The 23,170-nt window shown below is 37.8% G+C and overlaps 1 protein-coding gene and 1 pseudogene across 1 annotated transcript; both read right to left on the minus strand.

The window, feature by feature from the left end:
• Positions 1-10,566: 10,566 nt before the first annotated feature.
• LOC146917721 (toll/interleukin-1 receptor-like protein pseudogene) lies at positions 10,567-11,079 on the minus strand (annotated as a pseudogene).
• Positions 11,080-14,081: 3,002 nt separating this feature from the next.
• LOC146917722 (uncharacterized) lies at positions 14,082-17,166 on the minus strand. The gene is made up of 5 exons (XM_085721922.1): positions 16,400-17,166; positions 15,232-15,731; positions 15,015-15,143; positions 14,620-14,849; positions 14,082-14,261 (listed from the first exon to the last, which is right to left on the minus strand). Exons 1-5 carry the CDS (start codon positions 17,164-17,166, stop codon positions 14,082-14,084), a joined length of 1,806 nt encoding a protein of 601 aa, XP_085578048.1.
• Between the last annotated feature and the right edge of the window lie 6,004 nt (positions 17,167-23,170).

Consider the following 23,170-nt stretch of genomic DNA (forward strand, 5'->3'; position numbering starts at 1 on the left):
CGGCAATACTCAAGGTTTCTTGAACTCTTCAAGAAATTGCAAATTGACATTCCATTCTCGGAAGCCTTGGAGCAAATGCCGGTTTATGCGAAATTCATGAAAGATATCCTTTCCAAGAAGAGGAGAGTCAACGATGAAGAAACCATCCAACTCGATGCCAATTGTAGTGCTATCATTCAACAGAGGTTGCCCAAGAAAGAACAAGATCCGGGGAGAGTCACTCTACCGGTAGCAATAGGCACAACCAATGTGGGTAAAACACTACTTGATATTGGGCCACACATTAATCTCATGCCTTTGTCTGTTGCCAAAAGAGTTGGTGACCTTTGTAATAAGCGGACTAGGATGACCTTGCAATTGGCCGATAAATCCTTACCAACACCACTAGGAATGGCCGAAGATGTACTTGTGAAAGTGGACAAATTTGTATTTCCGGCGAACTTTGTGGTGATGGATGTCGAGGAGGATGAGGATGTGCCTCTACTAATGGGAAGGAATTTCATGCAAACGGCTCGGATGATGATTGACCTTGATGATAATATCATAAAGGTTAAAGTTAATGATGAGGAGGTTACCTTCAACATCCATGAAGCCTTAAAGCACTCAAAAGACAAGGGAGCATGCTTCAAAATGGATGCAACCGAAGAAGTCATCATGACCACTCGGAAGCAATTGCATAAACGAACACCCCTTGAAAGTGCTTTGATGGACGCACTCAATGCCATAGATGAAGAAGAAATAAGAGAGATTGAAGAGTGCTTAAAGGAGCTAGATTCCTTGAAAGAGATTCCCCCTCACCAAGCTAAACTAGAAGAATTGAAAGAGGAATCTAAGGAAGAAGCAAAAGTTGATGACACCAAGGTTGAGTTAAAAGTTCTACCATCACATTTGAAATATGTGTTCCTAGAGAATGATGGTAACAAACCGGTGATCATTAGTAGCTCCTTGTCCGTAAATGAAGAAGAAAAGTTGGTGGAAATCCTCAAGTCCAACAAAGAAGCGATAGGGTGGAAATTATCCGACTTGAAAGGGATAAGTCCATCTTATTGCATGCACAAAATAATGATGGAGAAGAACTTCTAACCGGTGGCTCAACCTCAACGACGGTTAAATCCAACTATGAAAGAAGTAGTCCGTAAAGAAGTGGTTAAGTTGCTTGAGGCCGGCATGATCTATCCCATCTCGGATAGTGCTTGGGTAAGCCCGGTACAAGTGGTGCTAAAGAAGGGTGGTATGACGGTAATCAAGAATGAAAAGAATGAGCTCATACCCACAAGAACCGTCACCGGGTGGCGGATGTGTATTGATTATCGGAGACTTAACAAAGCCACAAGGAAGGACCATTTTCCATTACCTTTTATGAACCAAATGCTTGAACGATTGTCCAGGCAAACATACTATTGTTTCCTTGATGGTTACTCGGGCTACAACCAAATCACAGTCAATCTGGAGGACCATGAGAAGACGACATTTACTTGTCCTTTTGGAATCTTTGCATATAGAAGAATGCCGTTTGGTATATGCAATGCACAGCCACATTTCAAAGGTGTATGCAAGCAATATTCTCCGACTTGATTGAGAAAAGCATCGAGGTATTCATGGATGATTTCTTTTTTGTTTGGATCATCCTATGATGTGTGTTTGAACAACTTGGACACCGTGCTGAAACGGTGTAAAGAAACCAATCTTGTACTTAATTGGGAACAATGCCATTTCATGGTGATTGAAGGCATAGTACTTGGTCACAAGATATCATCTAAAGGCATTGAAGTTGACAAGGCAAAGATTGATGTGATCGGAAAGCTCCCACCACCGGTGAATGTCAAAGGTGTTCGTAGTTTTCTTGGCCATGCGGATTTTACCGGACATTCATCAAAGACTTTTCAAAGATAGCAAAGCCAATGAGAAACTTGCTCAATAAAGATAAGTCTTTTATTTTTGATAATGATTGTCTTATTGCATTTGAAACTTTGAAAGAGAGGTTGACCACCGCACCAATAATCACGGCCCCTAATTGGGACTTAAACTTTGAATTAATGTGTGATGCAAGTGATTATGTTGTTGGTGCGGTGTTAGGTCAACGCAAGAACAAATTTTTTCATGCTGTTCACTATGCAAGTAAAGTTTTAAATGAGGCACAAATCAATTATGCTACCACTGAGAAAGAATTACTTGCAATAGTGTATGCATTGGAGAAATTTCGTTCTTACCTTGTAGGTTCTAAGATTGTTGTCTATACTGATCATGTAGCTATCAAGTATCTCCTCACTAAGTCCGATTCAAAGCCAAGGCTCATCCGATGGATGTTGTTACTACAAGAGTTTGACTTAGAGATCAAAGATAAGAAAGGTACAGAGAATCTTGTGGTTGACCACCTATCAAGGTTGACAAACAATGAAGTGACAAAGAATGAACCAGAAGTTCTTGAAGAATTTCCTGATGAAAAGTTGCTTGCAATCAAAGTGAGACCTTGGTTTGCCGACATGGTGAACTACAAAGCAACCGAGTTCATTCCCGAAGATTTTACATGGCAACAACGCAATAAGTTCCTCCATGAAGCTAATCATTATGTATGGGATGAGCCATACTTGTTCAAAATTGGAGCAGACAATCTCTTGCGTAGGTGTGTTGATGATGATGAGGCAAAGAAGATCCTATGGCAATGTCACAATTCACCCTATGGAGGTCACTTCAATGGGGAAAGAACCGCCGCAAAGGTGCTTCAATCCGGTTTCTATTGGCCAACACTCTTCAAAGATGCCAATACACATTGCAAGCATTGTGATGAATGTCAAAGAACCGGATCAATGTCAAAAAGAAATGAGATGCCTCTTCAAAGCATTCTTGAAGTAGAAGTGTTTGATTGTTGGGGTATAGACTTTGCTGGCCCCTTTCCTTCATCATACTCCAATGAATACATCTTGGTAGCTGTTGATTATGTCTCAAAATGGGTGGAAGCCGTCGCATCGCCTAAAGTCGATAGCAAGACGGTAGTGAAGTTTCTAAAGAAGAATATATTCACCCGATTTAGTACACCAAGAGTTCTAATTAGTGATGGAGGATCACACTTTTGTAACACACAACTTGCCAAAGCTCTAGATTATTATGGAGTCAAGCATAAGGTGGCATCACCTTATCATCCTCAAACAAATGGCCAAGCTGAAGTTTTCAACCGGGAGGTAAAAAGAATTCTTGAGAAGACAGTTTCAACATCTCGGAAGGATTGGTCGGCAAAGCTTGATGAAGCTTTGTGGGCATATAGGACAGCATACAAGTCTCCTATAGGACTCACTCCCTTTCAAATGGTCTATGGCAAGTCATGTCACTTACCGGTCGAGCTCGAACACAAAGCATTTTGGGCACTCAAGTTTCTGAATTTTGATCAAGAGAAGGCCGATGAAAAGCGGAAAGTTCAAATGTATGAGCTTGAAGAAATGAGAAATCAAGCTTATGAATCTTCAAAGCTTTACAAAGAAAAGGTCAAGAAATACCATGATAAGAAGATCATCCAGAGACAATTCAGGCCTGGACAAATGGTGTTGCTATTCAATTCAAGGCTAAGACTTTTTTCGGGCAAATTGAAGTCCAAATGGTCCAGACCTTTCATGGTTAAAGAGGTGAAACTATATGGAGCTGTGGAGCTAGAGGATCCAGTTACAAAAGCTAGTTGGACAGTGAATGGGCAGAGGCTTAAGCCCTATTTTGGTGGTGAAATTGATCGGAGTACGTCGACAATTTCACTAATTGAACCATGACTTCTTCATCGATAAAGGCATCGAGCTCATGACGTGAAACAAGCGCTTGATGGGAGGCACCCCAATTTTGTAAGTAATTTTTTATGTTTTATTGCATGTAGGAATTAAATCATAAGAATTGAAAGCCAAAATGAAACAATTTGAAAAACTGAGTTTGAGGAATTTCGCTAATAGCGAAAAAAAATCCAGTGAGTTTCGCTATTAGCGAAATTTGGTGCGTTAAGAAAAAAAAAATTTGGGCCTAAGGGGAGTAACTCCCCTTAACTCCCCACTGTAACATCCCAAACGACTTTCAGGATTGCCGGCTGACCCCACAAATCAACACGAGTCTTTTCAGCATGCTTTGTCCTCACTCGCACGCTTACCGGGAAACTTCCCGGTAGGTCACCCATCCCAAAATTGCTCCAAGTCAAGCACGCTTAACTATGGAGTTCTTATGGAATGAGCTACCGAAAAGAAGATGCATCTTGTTGATATAGGTACTAGTACCAAACAATTCTTATAAGCCTTCCTTCAACCATGTAGTCCCATACCTACACGGCCTCAGGATCCCTCTCATTCCGGTGTGATTCGGTTCCTCTATAAGCTGTCGGGAGCCGCTCATTGTCGTGCCTTGTGCACTGGCGATCACTCCCCTTCCCTCGTCAGCCGTGGGTGTTACATGCCCACCAGCTTCCGCCTAGTTCGTCCCCGAACCACACCGTACTGGGAGAGGTCTTCTCTGATACCATTTGTAACATCCCAGACGACTTTTAGGATTGCCGGTTGACCCCACAAATCAACACGAGTCTTTTCAGCATGCTTTGTCCTCACTCGCACGCTTACCGGGAAACTTCCCGGTAGGTCACCCATCCCAAAATTGCTCCAAGTCAAGCACGCTTAACTATGGAGTTCTTTTGGAATGAGCTACCGAAAAGAAGATGCATCTTGTTGATATAGGTACTAGTACCAAACAATTCTTATAAGCCTTCCTTCAACCATGTAGTCTCATACCTACACGGCCTCAGGATCCCTCTCATTCCGGTGTGATTCGGTTCCTCTATAAGCTGTCGGGAGCCGCTCATTGTCGTGCCTTGTGCACTGGCGATCACTCCCCTGCCCTCGTCAGCCGTGGGTGTTACACCCACAACCACTCATTTCACCCACTTTTTTATCATTTTTTCGGTTTCACTTCTCCCATTCTCACAAACACTCACAAACTTCCTCTCTCACACACATAACCCTACCAAATCAAACCCATTTTAAATTCAAGTCAAGCATACTCATTTTGCATCATTTCCATCTTGTACTTGCATTGCTTCTCACTGATTCAACAGGTTTGATTCTCTACCTTTTTCTTGTTAGAAATTGAAAAATCCATGCTTTAGCATGTTTAGAAATGGTTAGGTTAGGGTTAGAATTTTTCTATGTGATTAGAGACTGCTCTTCATAGGATTATAGATTGGAAAGGAACAAGAATCACGACCCACATGCCACAAACATTCAATTTTTAAAATTTGACCCATTTGTAAACTTTTGAATAAAACAAGGGTTTGAATGATTTGTGTGCAAATGTTGTGATTTAGACTCATTTCATGCTTCTATTGTGTTTGTAGATACATAGGGTGAAACTAGGGTTGAAATTTGCTGGATTGTGTTGTGAAATTGCAGGAACAAAGATTTTGAAAATCTGAAAAAAATTGCAAGCTCGAAGAAATTCGCTATTAGCGATATTTTTTCGCTAATAGCGAAATTTGCCCAGATTCTGGATGAATTTCGCTAATAGCGAAATTTTTTCGCCATTAACGAGTTTCTTGCGAACTTGCCCAGATTTTCAAAATTTTTTGAAATTTTAAAGTCTAATTCCATGATTGTTCTAATTCTTTCTATTCTACATATTGGAATTTCCTGGTTGTTTTGCAGATGGCTCCTAAAAACCCAGCAAAAACCGTCGGTACCAAACGTCCTCGAGGCAAATCTGCCTCAACATCAGCCGCACCACAACCTGACCCAAACTGGTTCCCAACACCAGCCCACTCTGCCAGGTTCATTAAGATGGGAAAATATAAGACCTGACATGGGAAAACCTTTGAGATTAACCCAGATGGCCCACACCAAAACATGCTGCACATGTTCGTTGATCGTGGATGGGCTAAACTCCTCATCCCTTGCACCGAAATAAACACATACCTGGTGAAGGAGTTCTATTGCAATAGCTCACCCACAACCATGGCTGAGAGCTTTTCTTTCACCACTTTAGTGCGAGGGAAATAAATCTGTTTTGATAGGGACACAATCAGTGACTTCCTGGGAAACCCCCTAGAGCTTCCTGAGTCACTTGACCCCACAGTACCTATCCTATGCACTTATGGGTCAAGAAATGCCAAAGGTAATTGGCAGTTTGAGCAGATTGAGCGGGATATTTTGCTTAAGGGTAGGAATTTCATTAGGAATGCCAAAGGAGTTATCAAACATGCACTCTACCCGTACATGAACGCAAAGGCGAGTGTGGTGTTCCAACTTTTAGTGCACAATGTTTTACCTAAAATCCACACTTCTGATGCTCAAAAGGCTGTTATCCCACTCATATGGTGCATCATGAAAGGAGTTCAGGTAGATGTTGCTAGGTTAATCTCTAATGAGATGAAGCGTGTAGCCCTGAATTGTGCCACAGGTTCCAAAGCCGCTCTTACATTTCCTGGACTTATTATGGGTTTGCTTAAACACAATGAGGTCGACATCCCGGGACCGATTGATGAAGACATAGAGCACCCTATTGATGACACTTTTATTCATGGATTGGTGAAGAGAGAGCAGAGGGAAACCCAATACCATTTTTTTGATGATGAGGGTGTACCATCCACTGCTACTTTTGACTTCTCTGCCTTCCAGACTTTCATGCAGGAGCAGCAGAGGCACAACCAGTATGTGCGCGACCAGAACACCTACATCATAGATCAGAATGAGGCCATCTATAGGAGCAATCAAGGCATACATCAGGATCTTTACAATGCTAAGATGTATCCGGGGAATGCTGAGTACTCGGTCATGACACCTGAGATGTATCAGGCGTATGTTCATTGGCCTGAGGGCAGGCCAGATCCTTATGTGGGGGCAGCAGTGGATGATGAGGCCACAAATGATGAGGCTGGAGTTAGTGGCAGAGCTGATGTTGACATGGATGATGCAGATGACCATTGATTTATATCATGTGTTTTTAGTGATGTTTCATATTTTATGCTTTTGTTCTTTATGTTTTTGATTTTCAGTTGGAACTTGTTTTTAATTCCGTTGTATTTTGTATTCTTCGAGCACTGTGGTTTTAAGTGCTCGACTTCTTACTTTCGGTACTTTATTTTATTGTGGTTTAATAACTTAGCTTGTTGTTGGTTTTTAACTTATACGCTTTGGATGAAAATTTTTGTTTAATCTTGCCTTGTGTTTCTTAAAAAGAAAATCGCTCATGAATATCAAAGTTGAAGTGCTCGAAAGAGCCAAATATTGAGCAAATTCAGGTGAGTGATAATGATACGAATTGAGAGAAAGCGCAAAGCTAAGGTATTGGTTTCCCGTTATTCTAGGTTTTTACTAAGAATTTGAAACTTGTACTTTGCACAAAATGTATCTAATCTAATTCTTTTCATAAACATGATTATTTTTGAACCACTTAGTACTTAACCTAAATGTGAGGTAGCTTTAATTTGTATATTATATGCTGGAGACCAATAATCACCGTCTAACTTGTTTTTGTTATGTCAAATCTAATAATTGTTTTGAACTGTATGAAAGCATGGAAAGGATCAAGGCATTTTTGAATTTGAGTTGAAACACTTGACCACATAAAGCCTACCCGTGAGAAGAGCGAGTATTTGTTAACCCAATCTGAGCCAAATGAATCAAGCTCTCAAACATGAACTGTCAATATTCATAAGCACAATGCTCATTGAATTTGCCTGAAATTTTTCAAAAATCCTGTTCATGTTTGACTCACTTTAGGACTTTGATATTTTTACCTTGTTGAACCCTTAACTTTATTGTAATTTGTCCCTTGCCTTAGGATAGGGGAACTTTCAATTAGAGTTTTGTTGTGTTCAAGTTGGGGAGAAAGGGAGGCATTGTATGTCAAGTATCATGGTGAATTGTTAAAATAACATGACAACATTGAAGTGTATAGTTATTTTAGAAGTAGCAAAGTTTGTACATTTGAAAAAAAAAAGAAAAGAAAAGAAAAAAAGAAGAAAAAGAAAGAAAAATCAAAAATAGAATAAGTTGTCAAGGTTATTGGTTAGATTGTTAATCACCAAAGGTTTGTAATGATTGGTAGGGAAGGTTATGGATTTTAATTGTCGATATAAGGAATGTTCCTCTTTGATAGGCTTTTTTTATTTCAATTGCCCCATATGACATTTCTTTTGTAGCCCGGCCAAGTTATAACCCTAGAAAGACCTTTTGATCCATGCTTCTGTGATTTTTGAGACGATATTTGGATGGACACCTAACTTAATCAGGATGTTAGCATGATTGTTGGATGTGTGTTCATTACCCTCGCTTATTGTTATTATTGTATTTCATCTACTTTCAAAGAAGTGTGTTAGGTGTGGTTCAGAGATAGTTATGTTTATGTTTTGAATTTTATGATGTATATTTTGTGCTTATGACTTGTTTCACATTCATAGTCTATACTTGGATTAGTGGAGAACTTCATGCTTGCCCGCACAATCATATTTGAATCACCACCTGAAATTTTTGTTTTGAACTGTATGACACCATACTGAAAACCTTGTCCAAAGCCTGGTAAGTTTCCTTCTTGAATGATTTGTTTGAGGACAAACAAAAAGCCAAGTTGGGGAGAGTTTGATAAGTGCTCAAAAGTGATATATTTCATGTGTTAGTTTAGGCATTTTAGTGACTTGTTTTGCAAGATTATCCATGGAAAGCTCCAATATTATGCAAATATGTCATTTATGCTTTTGGGCCTTATTCTACCCTTTTTGTGCAGGAAAATACAAGCAAGGAGCAAGAATTGTCAAAGTTCACAAGAAGTCGCTATTAGCGTGTTTTTCGCTGATAGCGAAATTTCTCCAGAGAGTTACGCCATCAGCGTGTCTGGGGCGAGATCAGGAGCAAACTTGAAGCATTTCGCTATTAGCGAATATTTCGCTAATAGCGAAATTACTCCAGACATTTACGCTATTAGCTTATCTGGAGCGAAGTCAGAAGATGGTTTGAAGAAAGTCGCTATTAGCGACATCTACACTAATAGCGTAAAAGCTCCAGGGAACTACGCTATTAGCGAAAGTAGGGTGAAAACTCATGAAGATCAGGGCACAAGGACCAACGTGGCGCAACCCCATTGGCCGTCAGCTAAACCGACACGCTTCGCTAATAGCGAATATTTTGCTATTAGCGAAATTTGGCAAACTCAGCCCTTTAAATAGGATTTTCACCTCTCTCTAGTCATTAACTACTGTTTTATTAAGATTTTCTGCATTTCTAGAGAGAGGTTAGAGCTATTTCTTAAGAGAGAAACACAAAGCAAGTGATTTAGGAGTAGATTCAAGCCAAGATTTGTTGAGACATCATGGATCTTGTCAATGAATCTTCATCTCTTTTTAATCCTTTGCATAGCTATCATAGACATATGTAGCTGCATCTTCTCTTGTAGTATTGAGGTAATCAAACAAGCTATTATGTATTTTCTTGATCTTTTAATATATGGTTCTAGCTATTTGATTCAATATTGTTGTTATTCTTGCTTTAAACGTTTATTGAGATACAAGATGATTTGGACACGAACTCTTGAATCTAGACATAGAATAACAATCTATCTTAAGTTAATACTCTAGACATGGATGTTAATATTTGATAATCACTTGTAATCTAGGACTTAATGCTTTTGGACATTTAATCGGTTGGGAAATCGTCGATTAGATTATCTGAACGACTTTGTGATCGTTTAAACGTTTGGGAAATTGATGTTTAAACGATCCCTTAGAACTAACGATATCATTTGGACGCGAATGGTATTGTCGAGTGATTGTGATGATATTGGTTAAAAAGCTAGAATCCGTTAATCGATCGAGAGATTGCTGCTGTTACGCTTGGTTGATATCTCATACCGCAAGCGAAATAGCCCTATCTCCTCTCGTTTTTACTTTTATGTCGAATGCGATAAATAGTTGTACACAAAAAAACAACTTATACTCAAACCCTTAATGTGAAATATTGTGAAAACGCTTATGATTTACGCAACTCCCTGTGGAGACGATTTAATGATACTTACTTTGTTTGATGCAAAAATGCTACATCAAGTACCCTAAAAGTTCCCTCATTTGGTTTCCATGAGTCAAAGGATGCTTATATAGTGCTCAGATCCTGTCAAAATTGTGTCACGATTTGCCTAAATCTTGCCACGATTAAGCTCGTACATAATATTGTACTGCACCTTTATCCAAAAATCGTGTCACGATTTGACTTCAAGAAACACACTCATTTACTGCTTTGAAAATCGTGCCACGATTTCAAAATCGTGTCACGATTCCAATTTTCCAAAACACCAAAATTTTGAGTCATCTTGCAACAATATGTACACCAAATATACAGATAAATGTGTGTTTAATTGATTCCACTTTTGGAGGAGACAAAATTGATTTCAAATATGTATAATTGATTTTGACATGTTTGATTGTTCTAGAATAGATTTTACTTCCCAAAAAGCTAAACCTTATGGAGTTTTTTCCACTACATTAGATATTTAGCCGGGAATTTATTCTTAACTCACTTTTACAAAAATATATCCATACTTTAATTAATTTATGGTCAATTCAATGAACTATTTCACTAGACAAATGAAATGAAAAGCAAAGATAGGAATATACCCTTTGTAATCAAAGCCGGATAAATTAGCAACTTGGTTTAGAGCATTCTTCCATTTCTGCAACAAATCCATGTTACTATTTGGCCTTTTCTCATGTTCAGCCATTGCTTTTCCATAACTCCTTTTCAACTTTCGTATATCAGAAGGATCCACCTTATAAAATACCGGCAAGACACATCGACCGTTATCTTTGATGGAATCAAGGATGGTGGATAGTTCTTGTAAGCAAAAGGATGAAGTTGCATAGTTGTTGGAAAGAACAACGATAGCCATGTGGGAGTCTTGAATAGCGTTGATAAGTGATGGTGTGATTTCTTCGCCTTTTCGAAGTTCTTCATCATCCATGAAGGTGTGAATTCCCCTGTCTTTGAGAGCTTTCCAGAGATTTCCAGTGAAACCATGGCGAGTATCCTCGCCTCTAAAGCTGAGGAACACGTCGTAGGTGAATTCATTGGTGACAGAAGTCATGTTCATCACAAAGTTTAGTGTGCAGTGAATATGGAATTTTGAATATGAGTTCCAACATTCCATTTAACAAGTTTGATGATAAATATAAACAATAACAATAAATTATTTTGCAAGTAACATTAGTGACGCTGCTAAAAAAAATTATTACTCATTATAATACACTGATTCAAACCAAACGATTTCTTACAACACGCGTTATTGAAAAAATCAAAATTGAAGTTTGAGATTCCGTTCAGTTTAATATATCCACTACACCATTAGATATTAGATATATTATTAAAATTGGTTTAGTTTGTTTGTATTTTGATTTTTTCAAACAACGTATTTCTATTATTATAATAATACAATGTTCTTGACATAGTGGATATGTACTATCTTTCAAAAAAAAAAAACTTAGTTGATAGGAACTAATTGATGCTTTAGTTAAATCTTTATTTTTGTTTGAGTTAAATATATGCTTGATCCCTATAAATATACTAATTTTTCGTTTTATTATAATAAAACAAAAATCATTTTTGTCATTTTTGTTGAATTTAATGGATTACACTTAATCAATAATTAAAATAACAAGTTATTATATCAACTATTAAATTTTAATTAAAATATTGCACTATAGTCTTAAATTAAAAATATTTATTAATGGACTATGTTTAGAAGCAGTCCCTCTCTCTACTAGTGCTCGATTATCCCTGACATGTTAGCTTTCCAATTGCTGGTGAAACCGTGGCATGTATCAGACCCTCTAAAGCTGAGAAAAACACCGTATTGATATTAAAATGAAGGAGGATGTTAACCAATGCCCGGGGCATTGGTTAAACAGCTAAAAGAGGTAAAACTTTATTAAAAAATGGTGTAATAATTAGTTAGTCAAAAGTAACCGTTTATATTTCCAAAACAATCTTTTTACTTTTGAATTCCTTCATCAGCGAGGCACTGGTTAACAAGACCCTAAAATGAATAATTTCAGAGCGTGGGGTTTGTACAAAATCGGGTCTTATCTCAGAACCTGGACCAACCCATAATGGATTAGGTCTGAACCGGTCATAAGAAAACAAGAACAAAATATATGGGATAGAACAGGGACATAATTGAATTAAGAATCAGGTTCGGGTTCACGTTCCAGTTTAATTTGAGGATAAAGAGTTTTTTAATATTGTTTTACATACTCTCTTATACTTGGCTTCTCACACACGACTCTTTCACTTGCACAATATTTACTTCTATTTCGTACCTCAACCAAAGGTTTACTTCACCCGACGCCACTCCTCGCGTCCTCTAACTCAGTCTCATGTTGTTGCTTCTCCAACCTCTAGCAATTGGTCTAGGTCATATCCAAGATATGAACAAATCAGATGTGCACATTCATGCAAGATCATGTGATCTCTGTTGTTTTTTCGATTTAAAAATATACCGAACGAAATTACTGGGTGAGTCACGACCAAGTCGCTTTCTTTAAGACGTTTCGCGGCACTACCCAAGTTGTGCAAGGTAGACTAACAACCACGCCGTCTCCAGGATAAAACAGCACATATCACTGTTACGAGTATACGCTGCACAATATATAGTCGCTCGAGAATTACACCTCAGAATATGGTTCAATCGATTGATCGAAGCCACTTGAAATATGGTTCAATCGATTGAATGAAGCCACTCGATACGGTACGTAACCGCTCAAATCGAAACCGAAAGGGACAGAAAGGAGTAGAAGCAGAAGAAACTCGTTTAGCACAAGTCGGAGGGGGAAGAGAAGAAAAGAATTCCCAACAACTCAATGAAATTCTTTTTGGTGTGTAGAATGAGTGGGGCGAACCTCTCCTTTTATAGGGAGAGTTTGTAACAAAAAAGGAGTGACTTGGGGATTAAGTCTGCTTAATCCTTAAGCAAACACGTTTTGTTTCTTAATTGGATATATCCGGAAGTTTCTGGATACACGTTTTGGATCGGGTCAGTAACACATTTATTTGTTATGCATAACGCTTTCGTATAATGAAAAATTAATTAATTAATTAACATTTTCAAGTGACAAAAAAATATATATCAATTTTTTTAACCCACGACCCACGACCCAAGCCTGGCCGGTCGAACGGCAGCGTCGTCGTCGTCGCGCACGTGATATATATATTTTGTAAGCGTTCACCCGTTCACAAAATTGGGTACCCCAAGGGCACACCCTTGGAGGTCACTTTGCCCATATATAAACACTTACTAGTTGGGGTGACCCTCCAATGTGGGACATTTTTAAGTCACACCCACACACTAGTTCTTTCATAGTGTTTTTCTTTCCAATTTTCTTCACTAGAATGACTAGTGTTCCAACAATCCCCCACTTGACTTCAAAATGGTTTCGTAAATCGTTTCCATAAGATTTGCTAATATACAAAGGTGTCGCCAACAACTTGAACCTTTGCATAGTGGAAGGTATTCTGATTTAACAAGAGTTGCTTACAGCATTGAACTCTATCTCAGACATAGAATCCACACACAAACCTTTTCATAGGTGTATTCTAAAGCCCGTGCGTTTTTAAGGCCCTGCACGTGTATCCCGATTTTAACGAACGCTCTAGGAATTCTGCCTCAAAATTCCATAGGACCGGCCTAAGTTCCACATTCATATAGGTGAGTCTATCAAGGGTACTCCTGTAGCTGTGTACCCCACTCAACATAGAGTATAGATCTCATTAAGAGTTACTATTACCTCATCCTTCTTTCGCTGCAGGATCATGCTTTCTATATTCTTTCTCTCATAGCATGTTCTACCACTTCATGACTTGTTTTTACCCATTGAACCTAAATCTTGGGATCTCCAGTCATATAGGTCGGGTTACCATCATTCAGTGGGCTATAGACATTAGTCCCATCCTACTGGATGTTTCTCGGACTTTCTCTCTGTTAAGTCCTTTCGTCAAAAGATCAGCTAAGTTTTCATTCGTACGTACAAAATCAACTCTAACCGCTCCATTAGAGATACACTCTCTAATCGTGCTGTGTTTTTGCCTTATCTGTCATCTCTTACCATTGTAATAACGATTCTTAATATTTGCAATAGCTGCGGTACTCTCGCAATGAATTAACACAGCCGATAACAGTTTCTCCCATAAAGGGATTTTAGCTAGCAAGGATCGTAGCCAACTTGCTTCTTCACTAGCAGTAGCTAGTGCTATCATCTCAGATTCCATTGTGGACTGAGCCAGTATAGTTTGTTTCTTAGACTTCCAAGAAACAGCTCCTCCATCTATGCTAAATATATAGCCGCTGGTCGCTTTGGAATCATCCAACAAGGTGTTCCAATCTGCATCACTGTACCCTTCAAGTACAGCAGGATATTTTTGATAATGCAGTCCTAATGTCATAGTCCCTTTCAGGTATCTCACGACTCTCTCAATAGTGCCAATGCTCCTTGCTTGGCCTACTTGTAAATCTGCATAAGAGTCCCACGACATAGGCAATGTCGGGTCTAGTACAATCAGTGGCATATCTGCCAATGATGCTCGCATATTCAGTTTGTCTAACACCATCTCCAGTGTTCTTAAAAAGTTTTACACTTGGATCATAGGGTCTGCTTGCAGGTTTACAATCAAAGTAGTAGTATTTCCTTAATATCTTCTCAACGTAGTGAGACTGATCCAAGGAAATTCCTTTATCTGTTCTAGTAATCTTGATGCCAAGAATTACGCCAGCTTCTCCTAGGTCCTTCATATCAAAGTTGTTACTCAACAGTGATTTCACAGAATTTATGGCAGGAATGTTTGACCCAAATATGAGTAGATTGTCTACATATAGACATATGATAGTGTAAATGTCTTTATCATACTTGTAGTAGATACATTTGTCACTTTCATTCACTTTAAACTCATTCGAAATCATTAAGTTGTCAAACTTTTCATGCCATTGCTTAGGGGCTTGTTTTAGACCATACAGAGATTTGTCTAACTTACGGACTTTGCTTTCCTGTCCATGGACTACAAAACCTTCAGGTTGTTCCATATAGATTTCTTCTTCTAGCTCTCCATTCAAAAAAGCAGTTTTCACATCCATTTGGTGTACAATTAAGTTATAAACAACATCTAAGGATATTAGTACCCTTATGGATGTGATTCGAGTAACTGGTGAGTAGGTATCGAAAAAATCTATATTTTCTCTTTTGTCTGAAACCTTTGGCTACAAGGCGTGCCTTGTATTTATCAACAATTCCATTAGGTTTCAGTTTCTTTTTCAAAATCCATTTACAACCTATTGGTTTGCAGCCTGGTGGCAGTTCAGTCAAGTGCCATGTTTCATTAGACAGTAGAGAATCCATTTCATCATTTATGGCTTCTTGCCATAAGTCAGCAGCCAAGGAAAACAGAGCTTCCTTGAGATTTGATGGATCCTCTTCTAATGTATTGACCACATATGCAGGTCCATACTCTTTAGCAGTTCTTGCTCTCTTACTTCTTCGAAGTTCTGTAACATCAGTCATGATGTTTTCATCACTATTTCTGATTACTGGATCGTGATCAGGTATAGTGTTCATACTTGCGCCTCCACTATTGCCCCCACTATCTCTTGATAGAAAGAGAAATTTCGTTTCATTGAAATCGGCGTCATTTGATTCTATGATCACTTTAGCATTTAGGTCATAAAACATATATGCTTCGTTATTCATAACATACCTAATGAATACAAATTCATAGGCTCTACTAGTGAGTTTATCTCTATTGGGCTCAAGATCCGAACTTATGTCAGACAATCCCAAGTTCAAAAAATAAGACAAGTTGGATTGTCTTTTCTTCAAAAATTTCTTAATTAGAATTTTTGTTCATAGACTTTGGTACTCTAGCCAACATAAATTTCAATTTTCGTTAAAGAAATTTGAACATATCAAGCATATTAATTTTATTTTTCAAAATTTGCAGTCATAAAAAAATATGATAAAATATTGTTTTATCATTTCTAGTTTATGTGTCATCAAGTTCACACATATCATAATCTATTAAGTTTAGAGATTTATATTCTCTAAATTCTGATTTATATGAACTGTTGGTTCATATATCTTGACTGCAATAAACAAAATTATCTAATCATATAACATTGGAATTAAGTCCAAGTTACTCAAGTTTAACAATTAAACAATTTGTCCACATGATAAATTTTGACAAGTCAAATATTAAAATCACACAACTAATAAAATAGAAGGAGAATTTAATTTTGAACATGTCATCAAAGCGCAGTCTTTTTCCACAAGAATGCATGAACACAAGTCTCTCTTTAAGTCTGAGTGAACTCAGTCTTATTCAATAGAAATATGAAATTCAGATTCTTTCTTATTCTAGGAGTGTGCATCACATCCTTCAATATGAGAGTCTTCCCGGAGGTGAATTTCAGCTCCACATCTCCGGTTCCAGCAACTTCAGTGGTGTGGGAATCTCCCAGCAGCACCTTCTGATCTTCAGCAGTAGTGTATGTCTTGAACATAACACGTTCATAACAGACATGGGGAGAGGCGCCAGTGTCTATCCACCAACCATCAGATCCACCCACCATGTTGATTTCAGTTATCATTGCAGTATACGGCTGCTCCTCATTTGTTGTCAAGGGAGCCTGAGCTTGAGCCGGTCTAGTGGATGGGTTTCTGCACTTTCGTGCCATATGACCTGGTTGTCCGCAATTGAAGCAATTAAACGGTTGAGCAGGGTCATTCTTGGATGCTTGAACTCTTGGGACCTTTGGTGGGTTCCCATTCTTATTCCGATTGGAATTCTTATTTGCAGGGCGGTTCTGATTCTTAAATTGTTTGCCAGTAGGCTTCAGAGTAGCACCCACAGATTTCTTTTTAGCGTTGTTGTTCGAGACAGCAAACACCTCTTCATTCAGTTCTTGTTTTCTTGCCTCTTCTTCAATATGAAGTTGAGTAATCAGACTTTCAAGAGAAAACTCCTTAGTCTTATGCCTAAGGGCATTCTTGAAGTCCTTCCAAGCATGGGGCAGTTTATCAATTATCACAGCAATCTGAAACTGCTCAGGTAATTGAATCCCTTCAACAAAAAACTCATGAGCTATATTCTGAAGCTCCTGAGATTGTTCTTCGACAGATTTCTCGTCGTTCATCTTATAGTTTAGGTACCGGCTCACATCAAATTTCTTTGAGCCAGCCTCTTAAGTGTTATATTTATTCTGAGGAGCATCCCAAACATCCTTAGTTGTCTTATGAATCAGATGCAGATCATATAGATGATCCACAAGACAGTTCAAAATGTAATTCTTGCACAGGTAATCATTTTCTTGCCAAAGGAGTTTATCCTTTTCAGCCTGTTTCACCTTTTCAGCATGTTCGGCAGTAAGCCTTTCCAACTCAACATTAGCAGCAGATACAGAAGCATCTGTAGCCACTGCTGTCTTACCGTTATCAGTCATTTCCATAGGAACCGACATCGATGGTATCACAGGTACGTTGTCCTTCAAGACGTGGGCAACCTTTTTAGTAGTTAGAAAAAACATCATCTTTGTTTGCCAACGCTTGAAGTTAGTACCGTAAAACTTAAACGGTTTGTTCAAATCGATAGTTGTTCCAGATACAGTAATTTCGTTGTTGGTACTCATGTTTTTTAGAAACGTTTTAAAATTGTTGTTTTTTCGATTTAAAAATATACCGAACGAAATTACTGGGTGAGTCACAACCAGGTCGCTTTCTTTAAGACGTTTCGCGGCACTACGCAAGTTGTGCAAGGTAGACTAACAACCACGCCATCTCCAGGATAAAACATCACAGATCACTGTTACGAGTATACACTGCACAATATATAGTCGCTCGAGAATTACACCTCAGAATATGGTTCAATCGATTGATCGAAGCCACTCGAAATATGGTTCAATCGATTGAATGAAGCCACTCGATACGGTACGTAACCGCTCAAATCGAAACCGAAAGGGACAGAAAGGAGTAGAAGCAGAAGAAACTCGTTTAGCACAAGTCGGAGGGAGAAGAGAAGAAAAGAATTCCCGACAACTCAATGAAATTCTTTTCGGTGTGTAGAATGAGTGGGGCGAACCTCTCCTTTTATAGGGAGAGTTTGTAACAAAAAACGAGTGACTTGGGGATTAAGTCTGCTTAATCCTTAAGCAAACACGTTTTGTTTCTTAATTGGATATATCCGGAAGTTTCTGGATACACGTTTTGGATCGGGTCAGTAACACATTTATTTGTTATGCGTAACGCTTTCGTATAATGAAAAATTAATTAATTAATTAATTTAACATTTTCAAGTGACAAAAAAATATATATCAATTTTTTTAACCCACGACCCAAGCCTGGCCGGTCGGACGGCGGCGTCGTCGCGCGCGTGATATATATATTTTGTAAGCGTTCACCCGTTCACAAAATTGGGTACCCCAAGGGGACACCCTTGGAGGTCACTTTGCCCATATATAAACACTTACTAGTTGGGGTGACCCTCCAATGTGGGACATTTTTAAGTCTCACCCACACACTAGTTCTTTCATAGTGTTTTTCTTTCCAATTTTCTTCACTAGAATGACTAGTGTTCCAACAATCTCTTTGAAATATATGCTCTTATAAGAAAAACTTCTTCACACCATCACAAACTGTTGTTTTTTGAATGACAATTGTAATCTTTAATTTATGCATAGTTTGTTTTGATTAGTTTGTAAGGTTTTGCTACTTTTGATTATGTTATTGTTTCTTATGATACAAAAAAGAATTGTTGATTAATTCTCTTAAAAATAAAATGTATTGACGACTAATTTTCTCATGTTGAGCCATTGCTTCTCCATAACTCCTTTTCAACTTTCGTACATCAGAAGGATCCACGTTATAAAATACCGGCATAACACACCGACCCTTATCTTTTATAGAATCAAGGATAGTGGATAGTTCTTTTAAGCAAATGGATGAAGATGCATAGTTCTTGGAAAGAACTATGATAGCCATGTTGGAGTCTTGAATAGCATTGATAAGTGATGGCGGGATTTCTTCGCCTTTTCAAAGTTCTTCATCATCCATGAAGGTGTGAATTCCTCTGTTTTTGAGAGCTTTCCAGAGATTGTCGGTGAAACCGTGGCGAGTATCCTTGCCTCTGAAGCTGAGGAACACGTCATAGGTGAATTTATTGGTGATAGAAGCCATGTTCATAAGAAAGTTTAGTGTGCCGTGAATATGGAATTTTGAATATGAAATCAAACATTGCAATTCAAAAGTTTGATGATAAATATAAAAAATAACAATAAATTATTTTGCAAGTGACATCACTGACGCTGCTAAATAAATGATGACTCATTATAATACACTGTTTCTAACCAAACGATTTCTTACTACGTACACGTTATTGAAAAAATCAAACATATATTATAATTGAAGTTGGAATTCAGTTGATATTAAAAGAATTGGTTGATTTTGTTTGTATTTTTACTCTTTCAAACAACGTATTTCTGAAATTATAATACAACGTACCTTACATAGTGGACTGAAACTAATTGATGCTTTGGTCACGTCCTTATTTTTGTTTTTAGTGGAAGAGGAAATAGACACGGTATTGGGTTGCAAATTTTTGTTGTAAATTTCCTCAGTGTGATTATTTCAATTTACGAAAATGGAATTTATTCTATTGTTTTGTTCTTATGTTATCAACTATATTATTTTCCGGTAGGAAGTTGGATCAGAAGCTATACAGAGGTATAATAGGTTTCTTGCTTTATCCAACAACTTCCAGACCTAATATTTTATTCGGTGTCTGTGTGCAAGTTTCCAGTTAGATCCTAGCAAATCGCACTTAACTGTTGTTAAGAGCAACTTCAGAGGTATCTGAAAGGAACAACTAATCTTGGATTGCTTTATAAGAAATCTCAGGATTATAAGCTAGTTGGAGTTTGTGATGTTGACTATGATGGAGATAGAATTGAAAGAAAATCTACCGGTGGAAATTGTCAATTCCTTGGTGAGAACTTGATACCCTGGGCTAGTAAAAGGCAAAGCACTATTACATTGTCCAAAGAAGAAGCAGAATACATCTCAGCTGCAAGTTGTTGCACACAACTGCTCTGGATGAAATATCAGTTAGAAGACTGTCATATTTGTGAAAGCAATATCCCAGTTTACTATGATAATACTGCTACTAATTTGTTTGTCTAAGAATTCAATTCTTCATTCAAGAGCCAAGCACATTGAGATAAAACATCATTTTATATGAGATTATGTTCGGAAAGGTGTTATAGATATTCAATTTATTGATACTGATCACCAATAGGTTGCTATATTTAAAAAACTCTTAACTGTTGAAAGATTTGAATTTATCAAAATGAATCTGAACATGCATTTATCTCGGAATGATGCTTGCCTCTGAAGGATAACTCAGAGTCTGAAGAAACTCAGGAGCAACTTCACTCAGAGACTTTGTGTGAGCATCTCTAATGAGTAGCTAAGTCTGAGTACCCACATCCTTTGAAGTGACTTAGAATACGGATATATAACTTATACTCTAATAGCATATATAAGTGGAAAGGTTTTTAACGTCTTTATTTACACATGTTCATCTACATGTCACGTTTCTGAGTAAGTTTCTGACGTGGTTTGTAACTATTGAATAATAAATGTAGGGCAATGATGTTTTTGCTTTGAATATTGTAATCCCGCGCCCCTCTTTGTCATTAGTGCAGGTTTATGTTTTCAAAATATTCTAAGTGGAACAATTTAACTAAATATTTTAAATCAAGTTCACACACTCTCTTTCTCACTTCCTTCACTCTCGGTCTCAAACCTTCTTTTAAAAACATCTTTGTCTTCAAAAGAACCTTTAGTAAAACCAAATTCCTGAACTTTGGACTCATCAATATCTGAGCAAGGATTTACCACTCTCAAAGTAAAAACAATGAAGGTTCTTGAAAAAAAAACTAAAGCTGATTAAGAATACATTGTGGATTTTGAAAATGGATTTGATATGGGAACCATTTTTGCAAAGCAAGGATGGATGGGATTCCTTGATGCTCTGAATAGACCATTCTCCAAAATGTTTGTGAAAGATTTTTGGGTTAGGGCAAAAGTTGTAAAGGTTGCGACTGAAGATTAGGAAACTAAGACTCGTTCCTTTGTTATGGGGGTTGAGATTACCATTACTCAATCCACCTTAGCTAAGATATTTGGTATTAATGTTAAGCAGCCCAACTCTGCTATTCATAAATATGGTAGGGTGCAACTCATCAAGAATGGGAATAAAATTGATGCCTTTGTGCCAAATGATAGTTTCTTGAACTACATTGAAGAAATTGATAAAGATTTGATTGCTGGATTTGGACGTAAAGGTCATGTTGTTGGTGACATTCCTGGTTTCAGAGTCAAGGTTATGAAGATTTGTGATGTCTCTCTCCTTACTCTGTTTATAGGAGACAAAGGAGGATCTAGGTATTAAACTGCACTAGAAGTACTAGAACAAGAATAAGTGAAAGATAGAATGGAAACAAGAATGGTAGAAATTATTCAGACTCAAGATGTGATGGAAGTTCAGATTATGAGTTCCAAACCTTAGGATTTTGTATTTACTTTGTTGTTTATTTTTGTTGTATTTTTCTTACTAGTACTTTGCCAAATTATGTTGTAATCGTTTATTTTTGGTTAATTTTTTTTTGTGAATTAATGCTTTTTGTTGATGACAAAAAGGGTGTAAGAGAATTATAAGTATTTAGGCTATGAGCATATCCAATTGTCCAGGCTTCTTACAGTTGAAGCATCCCTTCTGATCTTCTTACTTGGAGCTTTTGTGGACACCTCTCTTACTCAGAAACTTCCTGTTCTTCCTTGCCAGATACTCAAGCTTGTTGGAAAGCATAGCCATCTTCTCAGTAGGATCTTCATCAAAGTCTCCATCAGGTGACTCTTCTTCAGATTCAATAACTTTAAGAGCTTTTGATGACTTCCCTTTAGATGGTAGAGCAATAGATTTACTCTTCTTAGCAGGCTCATGTTCATTTAGACTTATCTCATGAACCTTGAGAGAGCTGACAAGATCTTCAACACTTAAAGTGTTTAAATCTTTAGCTTCCTCAGTAGCAGTAACCTTAGGTCTCCATCTAGCAGGCAAACTTCTTAGTATCTTGCTAACATGATCAGAAGCAACATAACTCTTTTTCAGTATTTGTAATCCAGAGACTAGGGTTTGAAACCTTGAGTACATCTCCTCAATAGTTTCATCATCTCCTCAATTGTCCATGCTTCTTACAGTTGAAGCATCCCTTCTGATCTTCTTTCTTGGAGCTTTTGTGGACACCTCTCTTACTCATAAACTTCCTGTTCTTCCTTGCCAGATACTCAAGCTTGTTGGAAAGCATAGCCATCTTCTCAGTAGGATCTTCATCAAAGTCTCCATCAGGTGACTCTTCTTCAGATTCAATAACTTTAAGAGCTTTTGATGACTTCCCTTTAGATGGTAGAGCAATAGATTTACTCTTCTTAGCAGGCTCATGTTCATTTAGACTTATCTCATGAACCTTGAGAGAGTTGACAAGATCTTCAACACTTAAAGTGTTTAAATCTTTAGCTTCCTCAGTAGCAGTAACCTTAGGTCTCCATCTAGCAGGCAAACTTCTTAGTATCTTGCTAACATGATCAGAAGCAACATAACTCTTTTTCAGTATTTGTAATCCATAGACTAGGGTTTGAAACCTTGAGTACATCTCCTCAATAGTTTCATCATCCTTCATCTTGAACAACTCATACTAATGAACAAGCATAAGAGCTTTTTCTTCTCTGAACTTCTTGTTGCCTTCATAGTTTGCACAAAGAGAAGCAAACATTGCCTTAGCAGTGGATTTGTCACTCATCTTCATATACTCTGCTTTAGGTATGTCAGTGACAAGTGCTCCTCTGATAGTATGATGCTTCTTGTAAAGTTTCTTATGAGCAGGAATATGTTTCTTTCTATCAACATCAGCTCCTTCTTCATCAAGGACCAAGTCACCAGCACCTTCTTCAAGTATGTCCCATAGTTCTTCATCTAAACCCATGACATAGCGTTAGAAGTTGGTTTTCCACCAAGAAAATTCTTCAGGATCTCCATTGAACTTAGGAATTTTTCCAAAATCAGATTTCTTGTTGTCACCATAATCA

Source organism: Medicago sativa, chromosome 6, assembly GCF_051527215.1.
Source record: "Medicago sativa cultivar Bolivia chromosome 6, Bolivia_mono, whole genome shotgun sequence".
NCBI lineage: Eukaryota > Viridiplantae > Streptophyta > Magnoliopsida > Fabales > Fabaceae > Medicago > Medicago sativa.

Bases quoted from the DNA above. Each gene is read 5' to 3' on its own strand.
- LOC146917722 (XM_085721922.1), bottom strand. From the start codon at position 17,166: ATGAACGACGAGAAATCTGTCGAAGAACAATCTCAGGAGCTTCAGAAT. The intron at 15,144-15,231 runs GTTTCAGACAAA...TAATATCCTTAG, and splicing joins GGCACGCCTTGTAGCCAAAG to ATGTTGTTTATAACTTAATT. The intron at 14,850-15,014 runs GTAAGTTAGACA...GTCTATATGTAG, and splicing joins TGGACAGGAAAGCAAAGTCC to ACAATCTACTCATATTTGGG.